Raw genomic sequence first — 23,738 nt, 5'->3', positions numbered from 1 at the left:
GGACGAAATTAAAAGAAATAGGGAAGTAGAAAAATATAAACAAAACCAGGAGTTTCTATTATACAGCGTTGTTAGTTGAATGAAGTTAAACTGAATTTTGCTAACGTTGGTTGTTTTGTTTGTGGGAGGGTCAAGTAGAATGATACAGAATTATACGGACGAAAACAGTAGAAAGAGAGGAATATTAGAATATAAGCGTGAACAGGAACTTCTTTGATGGTAGTGCGAAACAGAACTTTGCTAATATTGGTTGTTTTATTTATGGTAGGACCAAGTAGAACGATGCCGAATTATACAGACGAAAGCGGTAGAAACAGAAAAATAAAGAAATATAAATGAAACCATTCTAATACCCTTAATCAACTGCTGAAGAAAACGTTGCTCGATGTTTAAGCTTTTATTACCTATTTTATTTTCTTTTATTAGAAATCTCTTATTCCATAAAAAGGAACTAGACTTTGCGAAAACACCTGTTGCGTTTCGATAAAATACTGTATTTGGTACAAACTGAGTGCGTTCTGTTGCTTTTATTTTCTTCACATTAGAAATCTGTTACTTCACACGTATCCCATAATACTAAAATACCAAGAGAACTACAACAGAAAAATTTATTACAATTTTCCAACAAATGCGTAGGTATCTTAATACTTATAGCCACCAACTTACGTCATGAATCTAAAATATAGCTATACCATAGTAACTCGATCACCTCACCTCCAACTTAAACCCAGCTGAACCAAAGAAAAACTACACACCTGTGCCTGCTGTTTAACATGAATCTAACCCATAAAGCCATCGAATATACACTTGCAGGCAACGATAACGCAGTTCACGTTTCACCCCTGTCACTAGCTGGCCGTTTATCACTGCTAAAAGCCTATACCTTATCGAAGCCAACCGATAAGGGGATCACGCCTATGTTGCTCCCCACGAAGGTCAGTCATGCTCCTATTGCAACGCAAAACCCAACACACAGGTGAATAAGGAGGCACTTAACGTGAAACCTTCGCCCTGTGTTCCCACGTCTTCTGCGCGACCTCTGATACTGATACTCGATAGTCGAACCTTGCCCTTTGTTTAACCTCTTTGGAGGATTTTGTGCTACAGGAACAGTGTGCTAAGTGTATTTTCGTGATTCTATGTTTCAGCATCACATAAAATTGAGGCACGAAAGACATCGTCGTCAACATGGAGAAAGCTATTTGCCTAGTAGCTTCGTGTTGGATACGGATGAACCTGAACAAGGAACGTGGGGACCATGGTCCACGCCTAGCTCGTGTTCCAGATCCTGTGGTGGTGGTGTCGCGCATCAGACTAGACAGTGTCTTGATATAGAGTAAGTGATTCGACTTATTCCTTTTGGGGAAGATTTGATAAGTTTGGTTGATGACTTTGTGATAAATTGACAAATATTTACAACTCTACGGTTTTATGTAAAACCGTACTTTGTATTATAGAATTCATTTATAGAACTTCACTCGCTTTAACAGAAAATTTGTTATTAAAATAACTATTATAAGAGAATTTATTATCACTGGTAATTTATAAAATCTTGTTAATATTGCTCTATTATATTTTTTTTCTATAATTGTTATTACATTAGTTGCTAATAATGTTAATTTTACGAGAACATTCAGCATTCTAATGACCACGTTTACCATAGAAACTCTTCCAATTATATATACTTTACATTAATTACACGTATATATACAGTTTCATGTGACGAAGAGAACGTTCTAATTAAGTCACTATTACATATCCAAACAGGAAGCACCTGAAGACTTTCACGACAATTCTCAGATACGGTTTTCGTTCCTATAAATATTCACGAGATGTTTTTCCTACGTTTAGAATTTCTTATACCGCGTTAATATTTCATTACAAGACATAACTGCAGGCAAACGTTAACGAAACTGAGCTTGAAATTCCAACGACCCGCGAAATGTCCCCAGTCGGACTCGGTAATGGAAAATTAATTTTTTATCTCGTCTTTTCGCAAAAGATGGGTTTATTCAAATTCAATTCGGTCTCGTCGCCGTTTCCACGCTTCGAAGACTTTTCTGGTGAGAGTTTTTGGCGGGTCAACTTCTTGCGGAGAATCACGGTAAATCCTTCTTATCTGAAGGGAGATGCACGGCTAAGATTAATCGCGACCACCAGCGTGCGCTTCCGGTGTCTTTCTGAAGCTTCGTCTCAAACGATCTCACAATTTTTTTCGTACAGAATTTGTTTCTACATCGTAAGATTTTATGTTGTGCTTTATATGAATTATGAAGCACTTTTTTATAATACATATTTTTAGATCATATATAAAAGTTTTAAAAGGAGTAAAATGTTCTAGCTATAATTTTCATCATGCAGGTTTTCATATTATGAATTTTGATCAATACTTGTTTTTATATTATCTGCGTGGTAGCCAAAGAAAAGATCACGAAACATTAAAGAAATATTTCAACGTAATGTCGTCTCAAAACTTCGTTTCCAAGAATTTCGCAATTTTCGTATAGAAAACCATATTTCTTATATTGTAAAACTTTACATGTTTAATTTATGTAAATTATTAAGAAATTTGTTTTATTTAAAATATATCTAAAGTCTGTCTAATAATAATAAATAACAAATTATTAATAATAATAATATATTTAATAATAAAGAAATAAGACTAATCGTGACCACTAATGCATTCTTCTGATATCGTTCCAATCGTTTCAAGGAATTTCGCACTGAAAGGAAGGTAGCGGAAACCGTAAGTTCGTTACGTAAATGAAACGAGGAAAAGAGGAAAATCGAATGAGAGAACGATGGGTATCGGTCGAAGAAATCGAGAGCCAATCGCTAATAACACGTTCGATGAAACGAGAAAGCGGGCTAATCGTATCTTGTGAAAGCATTCGGCTTGTAGAATGATCTCATGGATGGATCATGTCGTAGGTCAATCTTAATCGCGTTGCTTTGCAGTTCTTTTCAATTTACGAACTTCGTTTCACGACTTCCGCGACTAGAATTTCGAACATTCTGCGTCTAGCGTATATAATTTCAAAGAACCCGATGCTAGATTAATTTCATGTTACGATTATATTGCATCGTAATATCGTGATCCGAAATTGCTGAAGAAAGTGTTCACGATGTGAAATAGAAACTTTCTAGGTGCTATTTTTAATTGTTTCCGATAGAAGTTAATTTTAACATTTTGATTGGCTTATAATCACTGGTTTAATACGATGTTGGAATTAATAAAATATTTAGATTAAATCTTTCAAGATAGGTATTTTAAATTTAATTAGTGGATGTAATAAAATAATTGTATGAACCATAATACACTCAAATTTGAAAAACATAGAAAAACAAGCGTAATTTTCCAAACAAAACACCTATCTAATAATATACTACTCAAAACAAGTAGGGAATTACTACTATCTGTTGCACTTCACCCATCTATTTGTTCAGACGAACAAAGGTAAACAGATATAGGCTCAATATAAATTGACATCTCATTTGTACTATAAAGATTTGCTTTATGATCTAAAAGTAAAAAGTAGTCAGGAATAAGTATCTGAAACAAACTTCAAAACTTCGTACTAAGTATATATTTACTTAAAAAATTCTAGCGAGTAGTTCAACTAATCCAGGGCGGTAATTCAGCACCGCTTTACAAGTGCATTAAACTCATACGTTAGATTCCTTCCGCCTGATTTCCGCATGAAAATTTCATTCGAATGGAAGCCGTGTAAGGCGAGGGAGAGCAATTTCCCCGAAAGGATTGCGCGCGAATTATTTAGAAACCGAGCCAGCGAATCGCATTTTTTTCCCAGCGTGTCGAGGTGGAGAACGTTGGCGGTTTACGGTGCGAAAAAAATTCGTCGCTCCACTTTTCCTTCGAGTTTCCTCGAAAGAAGCTCATTAACGAGGAGGTACGACCGACGCAAGATTTAACGGACTGTGAATTTCCGATTAGAGATACGAGCCGCCATTTTTTCGGGATCGTTGGATCTACGCTTTGGAATCGAAAGGATCAGTGTAACACGCTACAAATATTCGCCTGTTTGTGTTATCTATTAAATTTTGGTACGAGCAGAATTAATCATAAAATTATCAAATTATGGAATTAATCAAGCTTTGCGGATGAAATCGCAATTTTGTGAAATCGCGAATTTTTTAAAATTTAATTTGATCGCAATAAATTTGTGATAACTATGAAATTAATTGTGATTTTGGATTTTTTAAATTTTCTTTTGCGTCTTGTTAAGAACAATAAATGTGGAATCATTTTAAAGTTAAATCTAAGATAAATATCGGGAGTATCAATCTTATTGATTATTTGATCCTATATTCTGTTGTGAAAAGGCTTATTGAACGCTATAAAGATGTCTTATCGTTGCAGCGACAATGGCTACAACAGGTGCAGTGGTGCGTCGAGGCGATTTTTCTCTTGCAATATCCAGGTGAGTGTGATCTATAAAACGCGATGTTATTACATTTATTCTACTCAAAATATCGATATGTAAAATATCAATAAAGTTTTAGCACAATAATATAATAAAAAATCCAAATATAGTTGCGTAAATCAAATCAATTTTTTAAGTATTTCAAGTATTATTTGGTAATCATTTAGCAATCATTTAATAATAAACATTATTCGATAACATCCACGTTAATTTGATTGGAACAATTTTCTCTTTATTTTTATATCAGACATAAAGAATAGCATAAGATAAACAAATCAAACGCGTAGTTATACATCATTAATAGTCATGTAGTTAGAGAAAATCTATGTGATCTATTATTGTAATAGGTCAGTTCTCTGGACAATCTATCAAACAGTAACGAGGCCGCGACGCGTGTCACATGCTTCAATTACTTGCATCTGCATGGCCAATGAGTATCGTTCTCCATTATCTAGAATTGCCCGATATTTTCACTTTGGCTAAACAGTTTCTTAATACATTCTACTCTGTTATTATTGAATCTCTACCGGCACGTAAGAAATTATGCTTCTCCTACACATGAGTTTAACAAGAAGATTATATAATGATAGTTCTATAGTAATGATGATAATAACAAGTTTTTTATGCAACTATACATAGATATATGATTTAACATATCCACAACTGATTGCATTTTCATTATGCATGCTATGTGGAATAAAACTGATAAACAATTTTCGTGCGAAGTCGACTTCAGTATTATATAAATTTACATTAATAATTTGTTTACATAATTGACAATTATGAACCAGAAAACTAATTCGTGTAAAATACAGCACAGTTCATATTCGATATGTGTGCATATAAATCTGTGTGCATATTATATCGTACAAATATTACAAAAATAAATTTGCATAATAAACTTGCTACAGTTAAAGATTTTCTAAATAATATAAGAAATAATATAAAAATTGATCACACAATAATATTTTATCTCATTCACCTTACATCATTTTATTAAAGAAGAACTTTTCAATTCAAACAAATCATTTTTCACCCTTACTCTTCCCTCCTAAAATTTCGTAATGTATTGTGAAGTAGAAATTCGTCAGCTAAATTTCTCTCAGCTATTCGCGTTTAAAGCAGATCTCTCATCAAACGAACGGCTTTGCTATGAGTAAATATACGTTGCCTGGTGCATGTCCCTAACCTTTAGATATGTCGGTCAATTTCTCGCGGATCGGTTCGACGGTCTTTAATAAAATGATTTATACCATTATTTAATTCAGTTCGTTAAATGTCAGCCGCAGACTGGCTGAACTTTGAACCCGACGACAGATCTCCCATCGACGATCGACGTTTCACGTGTGGCTTGTTCGAAAGAACTTTTGTCCCTTTATCACGCGTCTCGTTCCACCGTTTAACCTGGATCGATCCGGCTATCATTCTCGTCGCTTTGACTCTCCGTACACGTGGCATTGCCCGTTCAACTTTCATTTAAAACCACTTAATCAAAGCGATACTGTTAATCACCATTTCTTTCTGTCCGATTCGCCCCATTTTGACAAATTGGTCTGGCGATCCATTAATCCGCACCAACAGTCGCGATTCGAGGGATGGAGCCGCGGGTTCTGCTTGAAAATCTATCTATGAATGCTATTTTTCAAAGAAGAGAAACGTTGTTTTCGTTTACTAAGCGTAATTTTAACTTGTTTGACTTTATAAATTTAGATGTGTCCTTATTGTACAAACATATTTATGGGTCAAGAAAAATTGTATTATTGCGATCTATGAATATGTATTTGGAGGTGAAAAGTGATAGAAATGATCAAATAAATCCGAAGCTTTCTTGTCGAAAATAATCTCTGTATTATTTGTTCAGAATTTTTGCAAAGAGAGCAAATATGTATTCAGGTCACGAACGCGCTTTACGACTTTAATCCTGGAGTATTACAATAGGATATTGCATTCTCCACTCATATGTTTTAGCTACTTCTAAGAGATAGCTCTTTGTTATTTATTCTTCTTACTAACTTCTTGACATGGAAAAACGAACAGTTTGAACCACTAACATGAGAAAACTTGTTTGGAGTGGTACGTAAAATTATGTTGTTTAATTATCCAAATTCTACTTTTTACTTAGTTTTATAAGCAGAATATTCACTATTTTATAGTGTGATATTACAAAATTGAGAACTTCGTCAGTTTGAAAAACAATTGGTACTGAAAGGGTTAAAACAATTACTTTCTCAATCCTCGCTCAGCAGGACCCGAATTTCAATTTGATTTGATATTTGATTTTATATTGATAAAGCAAAGAGTCGGTTGAAAAACTTTTTACCTCTATCTGGTAACTAAATTTACTTGAAAAATAAAATTCGTTGGTTTAGTTTGACAATTTTCGTCCGGCGATTGAAACTACCTTCTACTTTTCTATCACTCAATTACGTCAGAAACTATATCCCAAAATTTAAAAGCACAGTCATTCGTTGCGAAATAAATACTTCAAACGATATAAAATAACGCACGATTCTAAACACTTAAACGATCACGTACTGCCAAAGACACGGTCGATTCCAATCAACCCACGACGAAAATGAACGAGAGAGAATTATCGATCAATAACTAGGCGAAACGAAGGGTTAATAATCGGCGACAAGCAGAGCCGGTCCCTGAAACGTTGCATGCCGCTGTATTCCAGCCGATGATTGTAAGCTCACGAGGTCACCGGGACACCGTAAAATCTCTGGCCCAGGTAGCGTTTGCAGCAGCCACGACGATCGTTTCGCAGTACATCCGTTGGTTGATGGACGCGTTGACCCGTTTCGAAGCCGCGAGCAGGGATTAAAAGTTTATAGCCACGGTTAAGATCGCCCTCCCACGAGCCAACACTAAATCTTGAGTCGAGGGCACTCGGGGGTGTATTCAGGAAGGTTGGCCAGGTTAAAACCGTACGATCTCGCTCGTGGCAATCGTAAACACACATGGAGACCGTACATAGTCGTCTTCGAGGAAAACGGAGTGGTAGAGAGGCTCGGAGTTTGGTAAACTTCTTTTGGAGTTCTCCTTTTTCTTTAAAAGGGATTTGTTGGGGAGGTAGAATGTTAAAGGTGAATTTTTAGTAATTCAGCGGGCAGAGTACTTTTCTGTTCAGAGGTAGTATTTTTGGGGAGGAAGAATTTGAGAGGTAGATTTTTAATAATTTTATTGATTTCTCCTTTGAAAAGAGCAGATTTATTCAGGAGAAGTAATCCTAAAAGTGGATTTTTTAGTAATTGTTTATTTATTAGAGTTCCATTTCTTTAGAGAAATAGCAAAGTACAAGCAAACTTTTTCTTAGACTTGTGTGTTATTTAATTTTTTATTCGATTCCGTAGCGAACACTACCTACTTCTTACTCAAACCATGAAACAGAAACAACAAAAACTTTTAAGTGTCGAAACGTATTGTTAATACTTCAAGTGGCCGTACGATAGAAGCAACGAAGCCAATTTTTGTTCGTATCGAATCGAGTTGAAACAAACTTTTGAGAAATTGTACGAGAGTCTCGTACGAGGTTTCCCTTTCGTGTTAAAAATTAATTTCCCCGTCACACACGGTCCACGGGATTTTCCCTCGCTGTTCCTGCCGGTAATTGAAGCTACGTCGTCGCATCAATTTTCACGAGCGCCCGCCACGCCAATCGAGCCACCGATCCCACAGCTTTAATTTCATTTTCCCGAATCACGAACCCTCGATCACGGCCTACCAAGACACAAGAAACTACTTCGGAAACAGAACCACTTGCTCCAACCCTCGACCGTTTCTTTCTAGATGGAGAAGATCACTAGTGAAAATGTATTTCTGAAAGTCACGTACCCGCTATAAAAATTATTTCCACCACATCGCCAAACTTATGATGCTTCGAATTACTTTTCTGCTAGATGGATTTAACTCGAACTTCTATGCAGCATTAAGCACGTCCTCATAATCGCGCTTCTTCCGGGAATATAATGGTCTCCGTAGAAGTACAGAGAATTTCTTTAAAATCTTAAAAATTCAAAGATTCATAAATTTCTTTTTTTCAATGGAGTAGTTTCTGGGATATCTTTTTGATGTTTCCGCAATTAAAATATTATACGTAGATATGTTTCAATAGATGTTACGTATATGATATTATATATCATACATGCATATCATAATACATATCTATAACATATTTCTGTATTTTATAATACAACAGCATATGGAAATGAATATTTTATAGCAAGATGTGTTATTTCGCAAAGATATTTAAGCAGAAACAAAAAGGGAAACTCTTTTTTTTTGTATTTGTTTACCCTTATTATTTTGAACTAATGTTTTCGCATAATATTTTGTATTTAAAATAGCTTTTAATTTGTCTTCTTCATATAGAACGTACTAACTTCACGGTGAAATTTTCTAGAAGATTTTCGCGATTGATTGAATACAAATCAAGTTTGAAGATTAACTTTTGAACTATTTAGATAATAGATGCAGAAAATAAAACATTGCAAGAATGAGAACAAGAAGAATACCAATATAAAAGTATTTGTTTAATTAGGATATGAGTTCCAAAACATGATAATTCAACAATATGAAAGGATACATATTATAATACGATAGATCAAACTGTGGACGTAAAATCACGTTAGTTGACAGAATGAGGATCGTCGAAAATCTTGCGTGGCTTAAAGGCTTTTTAATGATCCTCGAGAGCAACAATATGACCCAACCACCCGATAACGCAGCAGTGCGCTGTCGGAGATGCTAAAATTTATGAACGGCTGGGCATTATACAGCATGGACTCGCGAAGTATTAACTTCGTTAAAGTGACGTGCTAAATGAAACGAGCCGCAAGCTGCGTCGCTGTTATGCGTCCTCGGCCTATGGATATTGATCGCTGATTCAGCTTGCCCCACGATAATCAACTTCAAATCTTTATAAATGTTCATCCGCATTAAATATGATTACACATTTTTTTAATGATATTCTATGACAAATATCGTTTTACTTTTTCTATTGTCGTCACATTTTAGATATAACATAACAATAAGTGAATTAATGATAATTAACATTCAAGCATCATTTAATTACGTTTATTCCGTGCGAGAAAGCTGTTGAAAATTGACGCGAGAAGTGTCGCTTTTATCTTTATCTCTTATCTTTGGTGTGTTACAAGAATTTTTTTCGAGAGTAATTTTCATAAGTAAATTATAAATTAAATTTCATTATAAAGATTTGAAATTTTGCATTCTTCAATTGTGTTCTCACTGCAAAAGATTTTCTAATTTTTAAAAAAGTATATAAAAGTCCCTTGATTCATCGTATTTCGCTCTATTCCTTCAAAATTATTATCTTTTTCAGAAAAGACAAGAAAGTTGAATCGAACAGTTAAAAGATAGTAACGGAATGAAAAATTTTCTATTTTTGTCTTCGATTCTATTTCAATTTTACTTTATTTTCCTCACATTCAGAACAAAAAAAAATCCCCTGAACACTAATTAATCTCGTTAAATTTTAATACTTACCTAACGTCCCATTGTGCATTCTGCTAAAATCATTCGGCGGGTAATCTAGTTCCCCGGCAAAGAGACGTCCCACGGCTGCGATACATTCCAAGGGAATTGAACGAACGCCAGGCCACTTACGATATCAGGGGCAATCCATTTCTCGCCGCGAATTGCTCGCCGTTGCAAAAATTCCCTCCCAGAACACCGCTCATTGTTCTCGCCCCTTTGTCCCGGCACCGCGAAACATTTCGTAATTAGTAACAATGCCTGCCGGCTAAACAGAGATTATTGAACGGCGGAAACTCCCGGGAGACTTCGGTGGATGAAAGCCAGACCAGAACGAGAAATAAACGAAGGAACGGAAAAGAGGCTGAAGAAGATGGATTCCTTTAACGAGGCAAACCTTTAATTGCGAGTCCTCGTAATTGCGGGAATATTCGATCCTGTATTTATGAAACTGTTTCCACTGAATTCTCGCCAACTTCTCTAGTTTACTGCTGGAATTAGATAGGAGAATAATTGTAGGGTAAGATATAAAATTATTAAGATTAATACAGCAATGGAAATTACTAGTTTTTTCCTCCATTTTTTAAAAGATTTAGGACTTAGGTAGGACTTTTTACATGTAATAATTATTTTTTGAGTTTGTAGATTGTGAATCGTAGAAAGGTGATAGTTTGATAATTTTATGGGAGATATTACTATTATCAATTAAATGGCTTAAAGAAAATAACGGAACTTCCTACGATACCTAATATTTTATTTGATTTAAAAATTTTCAAGAGACGTGTGAAAGTAGATAAAGTATGTATGAAAGTCGATGAATCGAACTACACTTGGATTTTGATGGAGGTCTCCCACTCGTCAGTCGATTGCTTCGCCACTTGAGCTATTTGAACATGAGATCGAATAAATTCCTCTTCTTTACGTCTGACACTTCGAAATGACGACATGGAAAATGTAACAGATCTTTCTTTAGAACTATATATTTCTTGTCTGGCAACTCTAGATCTAATTATACATTCGTGAGTATAGTCGATTTATAAGCATTCTACATTAATATTGGATGTTTATTCTATATTCTTTGAGGAAAACATTCTTTGAAACTAAGTAAACATGCATTGCATATTTTTCCTCTTTCTTTTATGCTGAAGCATGTTTGACGTTTGACGGGATGGACGACACCTGCTAAAGGCAAGTGGCATATAAAAGATCGAAACAAACAGACGTTCCGCATACTCGTATCCCAAACGTGAGATATTGCGATTCTTTTGAGAATTACGACCACGGTGCTGGCAAAATGATAGAGCAATCGTATGCTTTAATACCCCTATGTCCATAAATCACACGGAAAAGAGAACATAAAATTGAATCATTCAGTAGTAGGACTGTACCAAAGACGTACTTCTAAATTCTCTTTCACGGCCTTTATTGCTAATTCATTACGTTTCGTTACATTATGTTCATTGTTCATATTTTATCTCTCATATCATTATTCATTAATAATTTCATTGGTTTCACAACTGAAGAATTTTATTCCATTTCTGTCCATTCTAATAATACCTACAGATCATCCCATTTATTTAAAAAACCACTCCATTTACCTCAGCAATTGGAATAACTTCGTTTCATTTTACTATAAAATTATTGTTTCATTTCCATAATCATAAAACTTGGGTGATGAATTCTTTTTCTGTATGAAGAATGTACATATGCTTATTTTTAAATAAGATCAAATCAAACTTAACTCGTAACTTTCAAACCCAATAATAAATAAACCAACATCTGCGATCAGTTCTTTTTGATACCACACTACAGAAGTTAACCACAATTTTGAAACAATAATTGCAATCCTGAAAAGAGGCGAAGTCTCTGATCACGAGTCATGCATCTTGCAGACTTTCCACGAGATTCGTGCAGGTTCCTCCGACTCTTAAACGGTGCCCCGTGAATCGATTCCCTACCAAGCGTTCAAGGTCAATCGCAGGACCGCCACGGCAAAGCGGTTCGCCATAAATCACCAGGGTCACAGAACCTTTGACATTGTTTCGGGATCGCGGGTTTCGCGATCAGGATCCTTTTTCTTTTGCGGTCACCAAGAGGCCCGATTTCACCCAATGGCCCCACCCCTTTCCACGGGGTCCCGTGTCTCCGCAAGAAATCTCCCGTCATAAATCCTAGCCGACGTATCCTCGTGCGTGCTGTACCAGTCCCTCCGGGATATCTTTTTGCCCGTTTCACCTCGCTCGATTTATCGACATTACCTGAACAGGCCAACTTTTCTGTAGCTCTTCTGTTGACTCACAATGTTTCCCCATGTGTGATTGGGACCATCTAATTTTTGTGACCAGTTGTTGGTGGAAAATAATGTAGCGGAGTATCATGATTGGATCGTTCTAAGGGGAATTTTGGGGTGTGCGATATTATTGATTTGGTGGTTGCATTTGATTGATACGGGAGATTCTATAGGGGACACGTGTGGATGTTTTGCAGGTCGATTTGAGATTTGTTTGAGATTGGATTTTGCGCAGTTTGAAGACCAGAAATAGAGGTTTTTCAAGGATTTTTTGTGGTTTTATAAGGGTTCTTTGTTGAACTTGTTAAATGGATAGATGAAATGATATTTATTTATTAGATATGAAAACTCAATGTGGATATTTACTAACTTAATGTGTTTTACTCTGTATGCGATATTAATGGTAGAAACGTGACTAAATTAAGAAAGTTGCAATGTTAGATTATACAGGGTGGTTGGTAACTGGTGGTACAAGCGGAAAGGGGATGATTCTACGCGAAAAAAGAAGTCGAAAATATAGAATAAAAATTTTTCGTTTGAGGCTTTGTTTTCGAGAAAATCGACTTTGAATTTTCGCTCGGTACGCGTGCGGTACGTTATAACGGATCTCACTATAGATCGTTGTCTCGATGGAGAAATTAAAAAAAAAAATTAAAAAAAGGATTTTTATTCTATGTTTTCGACTTCTTTTTTCGCGTAGAATCACCCACTTTCCGCTTGTACCACCAGGTACCAACCACCCTGTATATGTACCTCTTGCTTTGAAATACATATACATCATTCCAAAACTTATTAGCCTTGATATTTATCATTAACAGGTTATTATTTACTTCTTGTTGCTGCTTCTTTCGCACGAAATAACGATGTCTGTGAGAAACATAAATCCGAACTTAAAACTGGAACATGGAAATTGACGATAAAATATTGGATCGCGAGAGAATCTGAGGCGAATAAGAAAAAATCTTGATGTGAAAACACACGAAAAGCTCACAGTTACGATTACGAGTAACGTGCGTTCATGTGCTTTTCTTTTTCTGCTTTGTTGCCTACGAAATAATAAAATTGCAGTTTGCCCCCACACGATCTTGTGAAACATGGAAATAAATATTGTAACCCAACGGGAGCGGACCCTTCGCGAAGAAATGTGCGTGTGCGTATAGCAACGACGAAGATTAGAAAACGTGCCTGGTCACGGTATATGACGAAAACAAGAGGGTGACTAAATCTAGAGTACAGGTTTCAGATGTGGGGATTTAGCAAATTATATTTGTGAATGATGCAGCAATGAATGACCATTCGATGAATCATTTTTGGCACGGGTTTTTTTTCATCTTTCTTTTTAATAGATGCAATTGAAGAGCGTAAAATGTTGTTTTTCATATGAGAGCAATTTTAGAATCCATTACCTTGTCAACCATTCACATATTACCAAAACTTTTTTATTTAATTTGAATGTGGAGTTCTCTCGAAAAATGTTTACATCAAAAATATTGATTATTCCACTTCGTATACGAAAAAGGTTTTTGATTAATCTTTTCACAAAACTTCATGGATCTGTCATCTATCGCTGAAATGCTTATATTTCTAGATCGAATGCATTATTTCTTTTTTCAACTATGTCATACTTAAATACACCTAAGTTTTCTAATCACTAAATAACATTAAAATCATAAGACCAACAAAATTATATACTAGTATATCTTTCCTCCATTCTCAACAATAATAATACGAATGTGCATTTAATTCCTTGTCTACTTATAAATTATTCGTTTAAAGTTTCTGAATAAATCAAAATAATTCGCACGTTTAGGAAGGAATTTCGCGCAACTTATTAATGCAGTGTTCTTTGTTTCTTTATTCAGGAATGTCCCGGTGAACCGAAGGACTTCCGAGCAGAGCAGTGCGCCGAATTTAACAACGTTCCGTTCGAAGGAATTCACTATGAGTGAGTATCGCAAACCGCGAGTTGCCTGTGATCCATTTTGTCAGTACATTCGCTCAAAATAGTCGTGGAATCCCGATAAAGTTTCTGGATACACGGCGAAAGTGATTTATTGTCGACGTCATTTTCGACAAGAAAAGGTCGCGGACTTTTTGCGAATCTCCGACAAAATCTAATGGTCGTCCGAAGTTGAAATCCATGCTCGTTTAAATTCGCGTTCAATGCGAGGTTTCACGCTCGAATTTCACGTCACGCTACATACATGCTGAAACCCCGAACTGTTTGTAAAAAAGCACTTTTTCTTGATAGAGAAATATTTTGACAGTATCTATTGAAATATTTTTATTGTAACATGTTTTCATTTTTTTCTGTTTTTTGTGGGTTTCAATTTTTGGTTTCTACAATCCATAATCCTATTATATTTCAAGGCTATGGGGAAAGAGAACACGATAAATCAATTTTCTGTCTTACACAAGGAAGTACTTTTAAAATTCAATACTTTACGAGTGAATTCTATGTTCTTAAAATTGTTCTTTTATTTAGTTTTGAAGCTAAATGTCGTTATAATATTGGAATATTGCCTATCTTATTAACAAGTTTAGTTATAAAGAAGTCTTAAAATTCGAAACTCAACGAAAATATACTTATCATGTTCTTCTCCTGTGAAACCTTCATTTATTTTATCAAAAGTTTCAGATCTCTCATCGAGTACGAAAATAGTAATAAATTCGAACCTCCATTATAGTGCTCAATTTAGAATACGAATTTAGAATTGACCTAGTAGAACTATATAGCCTTGTTTTGCACTTAACGTCAGTATTCATTACAGAGCCGGTGCACGTTTTTTGTTACGAGTTATACGACTCATATTAATTTTATAGCGGCCAAGAAAGCAGACGCAATAAATATGTATATAGATCCATTTAAACAGTTGAAGGTGACCGATCTTCTTAAACAATAATACTTTGAAACGAGATTGATCGCTGATGTCATGTGTTTATATTTATTCCAAACACGATAAAAGGTGATCGAGCAAGAGAATCATAACTTAAAATTGATTCTCTATTATCTTTTAATTTTAAGATTCTACACACACATTTTTGGTCGATAGACGAAGATCTTTAAAAAATGAAATAAAATAAAAATAAAACAAAAGAAGTAAAAACTCAGTACCTAATCGTGACTCAAAAAACTGCTAGCACCTTCAGAAAGGAGAACAGCTAGTTATCGAGAAGATCGATGACGATCGCCAGATTTCCGCGCCATAAAACGGCCCACGGCGAGACTAATCGCGCAAAATCGTTCGCAGTTGGATTCCGTACACCGGCGGGCCGAACAAGTGCGAATTGAATTGCATGCCGCGCGGCGAGCGTTTCTTCTACAGGCACAAACAGATGGTGATCGACGGGACGCCATGCGAGATCGAGAAGAACGACGTCTGTGTCGGAGGCAAATGCATGGTGAGTTAACGATCCTCGATTCACTGCAGCGAGACCAACGCGAATTCGTTTCCGTTCGTGCACGTCGAGTTGTTTTGTCTGTGGGAGACAATCGAATGAACGACGAAAGCTCATGAAAAAGAGTAGATTTAGCGAGAACAAGAAAGAGAAATAATATTTCTCGTTTACTCTCGCTGTATCTATTTAAGTACTATTTCTGTCAGATTCAGGTTACGCTGAGTTCTAAATACTGAATATTGTAGAATGGGTTTGTTGTTGGGGAGCATTTGAATTTAGGCAAAACAACTCCATTGGAATTTTAGCGAGGAACATTACTGTACTGGCACGTAATTTCTGTTTGATTGTCAGCACGTCGGATGTGACATGATGCTTGGAAGCGACGTGAAGGAGGATGCATGCAGGGAATGCGGTGGTGATGGGTCCAACTGTAACACCGTTTCCGGTTTATTCGATACCGACGATCTTCAAGTGGGTAAGCTGAGAAATTTTATATTTTTAATATTATTGTACGATACGATTGGTAAATGAAACACGATTCAACATACTGAAACAAACTTTATCGTAAGATTATCAATTTTATTAAATTTTCTTTAGGATACATCGATATTATACTAATCCCGCAGGCTGCAACAAACGTGATAATAAAAGAAATCAAACCGTCGAACAATTATCTAGGTAAGTGAAATATCTTAAGTATAAGTGATTACCATTTATGATTATCCAATAAGGCGTTGATGAAACTCCTGTCGTTGTTGATGTTTTAATACATTTTATACCGGCAGCTATTAGAAACACTTCAGGCAATTATTATCTAAATGGAAACTGGAGGATAGATTTTCCACGAAGCTTAAAATTTGCCGGGACCATATTCCATTATTCGAGAGATCCGCAAGGTTTCTCGGCACCCGATACCATTACCGCCTTAGGGCCGACGAGTGAACCAATTTACGTGGTGGTGAGTGGCTGCATCGCTCTTAAATAGCAAATTACAACGTCATCCAGTTAAAAAAAAGTGCAAATTCTTCCCAATAAAATAAGTGAAATCGCTAAATAGTGAAATGGAGCCTTGTTCATAATTTTTTTTATTTCTCTTTCCACTTTTGGTTTATGAAGCTAATTTGATGAAATACGACTACAATGTTTCATCGAGCATAATTTCTTTTGTACTAAAAATAATCGATGCAATATAATAATAGTAGATGTAATATAATAATATAATAATCGATGTAAAATACTGTTAAGAAATGATCAATCGAATAAGTAGATGGGTATACTACATTATATCGGATAAGAGAAAGAATAATTTGCCGAATTGATTTCGACAGCTTTTGTATCAAGACCACAATGTCGGCGTGCATTACGAGTATAGCGTACCGAAGAGAATCTCGCAGCAAAATGATGCGGATAGCTACACATGGATAACCGATGAATTTTCCAGCTGCAGTGCGACTTGTGGCGGAGGTAATATTTCCAAAATTAATACCGTTACCTAAATACACGGTGAATGTAATCAATAACCGGATAGCCCGTCCGGCTAGCGTACCGAACGCGTTTCCATCGGTTCTAAATTTGATAGAGTAATTTACGAACGGACGGATACTCAGCGTTTGATGAACGTTTATTAATTAATATGCTTTTCATTTAACCTACCTGAAACAGATCATTCTGTGTTCATCGCATATTGAATTATCGAATCAGTAGATCGCCAAAGGTGAAAGTTGTTGTATTTTCGCTAACTATAAAAGCAGTTCTTGCTTTCTAGTTTCGAAGTATCATTTATCGTAATTTATTTACTTAGAAGGCAAATTATGAATTACAGATACATTATTTTCTTAAATTGTTAGATTACTTTTATATTGTATCGTCTCACTTATTATACGCATATTGACAACGTTAATACCTTCATATTTTATTCATAAAATCAATAATACGGTAATTATTAGGTTTCAGTTATTGAAAAATCAATATTCATTAAAAGAATACAGCGTACAATTGCAATAAGGAACATAGTATTAATAAAATAATTTCCCAAATAATAACATATTTTAAAAATTTAGTAAAAAATGTTTACAAATCTCTATAGGTCAATGACTTTGCTTTATAAATATTCATGTTGAATAATTCTCTTTCGAAGGTTATCAATCGAGACGAGTGGCCTGCGTACGAAGAAGGGACAGGCAACCGGTGGATGAGAGCCTTTGCGATCCACAGATGGAACCAGATACAACCGACGCCTGTAACGTGGATCCATGTCCACCTGTGTGGGTGGAGGGCGAGTGGGGTCCTTGTAGCAAGCATTGCGGCGAAGGAGGTGAGCAGAGCAGAGGGATCAAATGCGAACAGGTCATCTCTGGTGGAATCCCTACGGTGGTGGACGATAGTCAGTGTCTGGAGAAGGTGGGACCAAAAGGACCGACCAAACAGGAGTGTAACAAGAACGTGACGTGCCCACAATTTCACGTTGGACCCTGGAAACCGGTACGAATAACTTACGTCTTATTTTTCCAACTTGATCTTTTCAATGTTCACTAAATGGCGAAATTGAAAGAAAGTCGTGTTTTTATGAATGCAATGAAAAGAATGGAGCCTAATCAGAGATTTGTTTCACCTAGTTAACTTCATAGCGTTTTTATAATGTTATTTCGTATATCTTTATATATCATGTCTGCTTTTCTACTTTTATATTTTTAATTAAAAGATTGTAAATCTTGCGACATTGTTATAATACTTCTTCAAAATTCTTCAAAAGACGAACAAATATATGAAATTAAAGAAGAAATTATTTAAATCCAGACACCAAATCAATTTCCGCACCCAATAAATTTTTTCTGTAACTTGTCAATCACTGAAAGTATCAATTATAGTATAACTCTATAAATGTGTTTATTCTCTGTTATCAGACAGTGTGGTTGTTTAGCATATATTTATATCACTTTGCTAATATATTTTTAGGCAACTTATTAAACAATGAAACTATTAATTAGAATTCTATAAAAATCTTTGTTATCTTTTGGACAGTGTGATCATTTATGCGGTCCGGGGAAGCAAACGAGAAAAGTGACGTGTTACATGAAGGTGAACGGAAAGATTCAACTGCTGAAGGATCAGGCCTGCGAGGGAGAGGTTCCCAAATCTGAGAAACCTTGCGAATTGAGACCTTGCGCCGGCCTCGACTGGGTCACGTCGGATTGGAGTGGAGTAAGCTCGTAATTTTTCACGCGATACCCACCCGAAGATCACCGCGTTCCATTAAAAATATTCCCCGCGAAAAAGTAGAAGCTTCTCATAGAAATATTTTTGGCAAGCAATATTACAAAAGCCACGTACAAATGAAATGTGTCCCATTTCTTTTCGTGTCACGGACGTTCTTTGCGATTATCACCTGACTCTGGTCACTTTTCGTTTAGTGCGACGACAAATGTGGTCTGACTGAAGAGACTAGGACCACGTACTGCGCTACTCAAGATGGGACCGTTTATCCGGACGAAAAATGCGACGCTGAAAAGAAGCCGGAATTGACGCGAGATTGCGAAGCTGAAAAGGATTGCGAATTCCTCTGGTTCGCCTCTCAATGGAGCGATGTAAGTCAATTACATTTCTTCTTGGAAAGCTTTTCAAATTATATAGCGACATTAAATTTATTTCTTGAAGAATTGGAACTGCAATTATTCTTCATTTTCTAGACATTTACAACTTCTACAAGAAATGAAACAAAATGAACTTTAAAAATAACGTTTAATCCGATACTTTTTTCAAATTTAAAAGGATTATAGTTTGTACTGTTATACATATTATTGCGTTCGTTATTAAAATAAAAGTCCGCCTCGAGAGGGTTAATACACCCTTTGATGTTAGTTTAACATAAAGGATGTATATAATGGCACAAAATCAACAAAATTCATTATTCAAGTCACACTTGACACACAATTATTTTGATCCCATAGTGTTCAGCGAAATGTGGGTCAGGTGTACAGACACGCAAGGTGTTCTGTGGCACGTTTGATGATGAAACGGTGAAGAAAGTGCCAGACGAGAAGTGCGACGCAGACAAGAAATTCAACGAGACGAAGAGCTGCACCGCCAAGGAAGAGTGCAAAGGTGAATGGTTCGCTGGTCCGTGGAGCAAGGTAATGTATATATTTGAAATAATCTTGACTATTCCCTAGGTTTTCTCCTCTTCAACTTTTCTCAACGATTCTGACGAAGACCATTCATTTTAAGTATGTAGTTTCAAGAATAATTTCGTATATCAAAGATGAGAAAATTTATTTAAAAAAAAAAGTAACGAATAAAAGGATTATTATTAAGATGAATAATAAATATAAGAGAACAGATGTATAACAAAATAACGATAGAGACAAATGCAAGTATAACCAAAAAATGGTGTTCTAATGTTAAGTAAATACCATTGACACGGATAACTCGAGAAACGAAGTTTCTTTCAAATAATTTCATAATGCTTCATCTAGCCATCTAGTCTTCTTCAATTTCTCCTTGAACAAACGGAATCGTTGACAAGAAGTGTAGAGGCTGATTTTTTTTTTCGAAAATCTCGTTAGCGACGTGAAATATCCGCGAGAAATACATCGTGTCCTATTCCCTCGGTCGCCGAAGAAATTCAATATCTTCGACGGCTTTGTAGCGAACCTAACAAGAAGCGTCCGCCTCAAATTTCTTCCATTAATCACCTTACCGTGTTCCAGTGCTCGAAACCGTGTGGTGGTGGCACGATGAATCGCAAGGTGATTTGCATGAAAGCCAACATGACGGTCATAATGAACAACTGCGACTCTAATACGATCATATTCTCCATGGAAAATTGCAACAACCAAGCTTGCGAGGAAGGTACGTCCTAAATCTGGGAGAAGTCCAGAAAAGTTGAAAATTGATTCATGCTGCAATTAAAAAATCAGGTTTTCTAGTGTTTTAATAAATCACCTAAACTAATTTAATTATATTAATTTATGTATTCAGTGTTCTTAATGTAAGTGTCGTTTCTCTCCAGAAATAAACAATAATCAAGGATAATTTAGTTAATCAAAATCTTGTTTTCAGACGAGGTGATACCAATGCAACCAGAGAAAATCCCAGATCTCACTGAAGAGGACGAAGAGTGCGAAGTGTACGAGGATGAAAACTTCGTGACTGTCTCTTCAAACTTGATACCTAGCGTAAGTGAAATTTGGTCGTAGTTAATCAAATACTTAGTTTCACAGCTTCTTCATCCATCGTTACATTTATATCTCATTTTCCTATGAATGTGATGTTAATTTATCATTTTTCTATTAGTACAGGTGTTATTAAAATTTATTTTCTCAATTTACTTTTATGATTTTCCCGATTTACATAAAAATGTAATTTTACCTATTGATTTAGGATAAATCTAGTAAAATGTTAGATCTTACGGAAGCAACTCCTCTGAGCTCGCCAGATACGAGTGATACTACCGGAAGCGACATATATGATAAAATGCAAGGGGATGCCGGATATACCAGGGGCGACATATCTCCTGGAGAAATGGAAATGGGTGAAGGAAGTGGGACAGATTTCACGGATATATACACATACACATCAGGATTTGAATCGACGTTCGAAGGCAGTGGAACCAACGAGGTTACCGAAGATGGTGAACTGTTTGCAACGGAATTTGGAATAACGGAAATCGGCGTGACCGAAGAGATCGAATCCACCATGGATTCTACTGACGAATCGACAGTTGAATCGATGACTGAGTCTGATGGTGAGTTGATGTGATTTCATTCTTAAGAATTGTAGCGTGGTAAAGAAATTGCTTAATTGAAATGTCTATCTGTATTCCGAAAAAATAATATTTGAAGACATTTCCTTTTTAACCCGATAATATAGTAAGTTTTAGTCTTTTGGCCTTAATTGGGGTATAAATTTAATGTATTGACAACAAATTGTATTGTGAAATTATCTTATTAAATAATTACATTGTTTGAAAAATATCACAAAATAATTCAGGAACAGATATGACAACTGAGTCTGGCGAAACTGAAGAAACAACAACTGGATCGAGCGACGAGACTACCGAAATGCTGGAGGGCACTGAGAGTGGACCAACCGAGGCCACGGAATCCACTGAATCGGGCCCAACCACGTCTTCGTCGGAAACCGAAAGCACGGTTACTGAGCAGACCATTTCAACAGAAATGACCCCTACCGAGGAATCTGGTAAATCGTAATTCCATTACTGTATAAACAGAAATGTTACGTTAGAAACACCATCAATTAAATATTTTGAAATACTAAATAACAACGCAATTATATTAACAATTAATTATATGTTAATGGTACAAGTGCAATTTAATTATACGATGACTTTTGATCTACATGATAAAGTACACTACAAATTCTTCACATAAAGGCTTCTACTTTTTTCTTTCTAAAAGTTTTGCCTCTCATTCTGAACTCCGAACTAACTAAGTATTGTTGCTGTTAATTATTAATTTTATATATCAGCAGTTACGTTTGAAACAACATCAGAAGTAGAAGAAACGGGTGTGACTGGAGAAACAACAGAATCAGGTGCCACCGAAGAAAGTACCGAATCAGGATCAACAGAACCAACGATGTCTACGGAATCAGGAGCTACAGAAGAAACCACAGAATCTGGTGTAATGACAGAAAGTACGCCAATAGAAATCACTGAGTCAACAGAATATGGAGCTACGACAGAGCCTGGAGCTACGACAGAATCTGGAGCTACGACAGAACCTGGAGCTACGACAGAACCTGGAGCTACGACAGAATCTGCAGCAACGGAAATCACCGAATCAACAGAATCTGGAGCTACGGAAGTCACTGAATCAACAGAATCTGGAGCCACGACAGAATCTGGAGCTACAACAGAATCCGGAGCCACAACAGAATCTGGAACCACGATAGAATCTGGAGCCACGACAGAATCTGGAACCACGATAGAATCTGGAGCTACGACAGAATCTGGAGCCACGACAGAATCTGGAGCTACAACAGAGTCTGGAACCACCATAGAATCTGGAGCCACGACAGAATCTGGAGCCACGACAGAATCTGGAGCCACGACAGAATCAACAGAATCTGGAGCAACTACCGAAATCACGGAATCTGGTCCGACAGAAACTACCGAATCTGGCATGACAACAGAATCTGGTATGACTACAGAACCTGGCAAAACAATGACAGAACAAACGACAGTTTCCGGCGAAACCACCGAATCTGGCGCCACGACCGAATCAGGAGAAACTACAGAGTCTGGTGCAACCACTGAGAGTGGTGAAACCACTGTGTCTGGCGTAACTGATACTACTGTTTCTGGATTGACACCGATCACTGAGGAAGCAAAATCGGAAGTAACTGAGAAGATAGACAGACGTAAGTACATTTAGTTCATTGATATGTTTTGTATTAATTAGTGTAAATTAAAAGATTCGATGAGATGGATTAGGTAGATAAAAGAAACTTTCATAAAATGAAAATGTATTAATAAAAGTACATACAATAAAAATTATAAAAACATTGACCAATTTTATTTTAGAATATTAATTTTATTATCTAAATAATAAACGGTTAACAAAATAACGTTAAATAATACACGAGGATGAATTTTCTCTTTCAGTATTCGGATTCTGGACGACCATTGGCCCAGAAGAAACCACGCGCAAGCATCGCGTGTGCAAAGTGCTGAGGAAGAAGACCTGTAAGGCCTCGCCCTTCGGTTGCTGTTACGATGGAATTACTAAGGCTGAAGGACCGTTTGGCCAAGGATGTCCCACGGTACAGACTTGCAACGACACTAAATACGGTTGTTGTTCGGATGGAGTGTCTGCAGCCACTGGTCCGGAGAACCAAGGTTGCCCCGAATCACACTGCGAGGAAACGTTGTTCGGTTGTTGCCCTGATGGAATTATCGCTGCTGAGGGCAACGACTTCGAAGGATGCAAGAAGCCTTGCAGCGAAACAGAGTTAGCATAATATTTTAAACATCGCGATAGTTATTATGTTTTACAATATTCCAGAAAATAGGTTTTATTAATATTTTAAACACATTGATAAGAGAAACAGTAAGTAGAATCTACATAATGTTTTAAGCGCCATAA

The 23,738-nt window shown here is 36.2% G+C and overlaps 1 protein-coding gene across 8 annotated transcripts in view; it reads left to right on the top strand.

Moving 5' to 3' along the window:
• Ppn (proteoglycan-like sulfated glycoprotein papilin) overlaps positions 1-23,738 on the top strand; it is a 162,332-nt gene that overhangs the window by 115,179 nt on the left and 23,415 nt on the right. For 7 of the 8 annotated variants that reach the window (XM_076624535.1, XM_076624538.1, XM_033336795.2 and 4 more), the window contains exons 3-20: positions 1,149-1,336; positions 4,382-4,442; positions 14,097-14,179; positions 15,486-15,636; positions 15,985-16,108; positions 16,231-16,311; positions 16,419-16,591; positions 16,962-17,097; positions 17,771-18,114; positions 18,655-18,834; positions 19,044-19,217; positions 19,581-19,763; positions 20,340-20,481; positions 20,692-20,807; positions 21,013-21,376; positions 21,622-21,831; positions 22,120-23,013; positions 23,258-23,603. In XM_076624535.1, coding sequence (XP_076480650.1) covers positions 1,149-1,336; positions 4,382-4,442; positions 14,097-14,179; positions 15,486-15,636; positions 15,985-16,108; positions 16,231-16,311; positions 16,419-16,591; positions 16,962-17,097; positions 17,771-18,114; positions 18,655-18,834; positions 19,044-19,217; positions 19,581-19,763; positions 20,340-20,481; positions 20,692-20,807; positions 21,013-21,376; positions 21,622-21,831; positions 22,120-23,013; positions 23,258-23,603 — 3,950 coding nt within the window. The remainder of the gene's footprint in view (positions 1-1,148; positions 1,337-4,381; positions 4,443-14,096; positions 14,180-15,485; positions 15,637-15,984; positions 16,109-16,230; positions 16,312-16,418; positions 16,592-16,961; positions 17,098-17,770; positions 18,115-18,654; positions 18,835-19,043; positions 19,218-19,580; positions 19,764-20,339; positions 20,482-20,691; positions 20,808-21,012; positions 21,377-21,621; positions 21,832-22,119; positions 23,014-23,257; positions 23,604-23,738) is intronic. The other variant, XM_076624536.1, reaches the window with a different exon arrangement.

Source organism: Bombus vancouverensis, chromosome 14 (genome assembly GCF_051014615.1).
Source record: "Bombus vancouverensis nearcticus chromosome 14, iyBomVanc1_principal, whole genome shotgun sequence".
Taxonomy (NCBI): Eukaryota; Metazoa; Arthropoda; class Insecta; order Hymenoptera; family Apidae; genus Bombus; species Bombus vancouverensis.
This window is presented reverse-complemented; position numbering and strand designations above follow the sequence as displayed.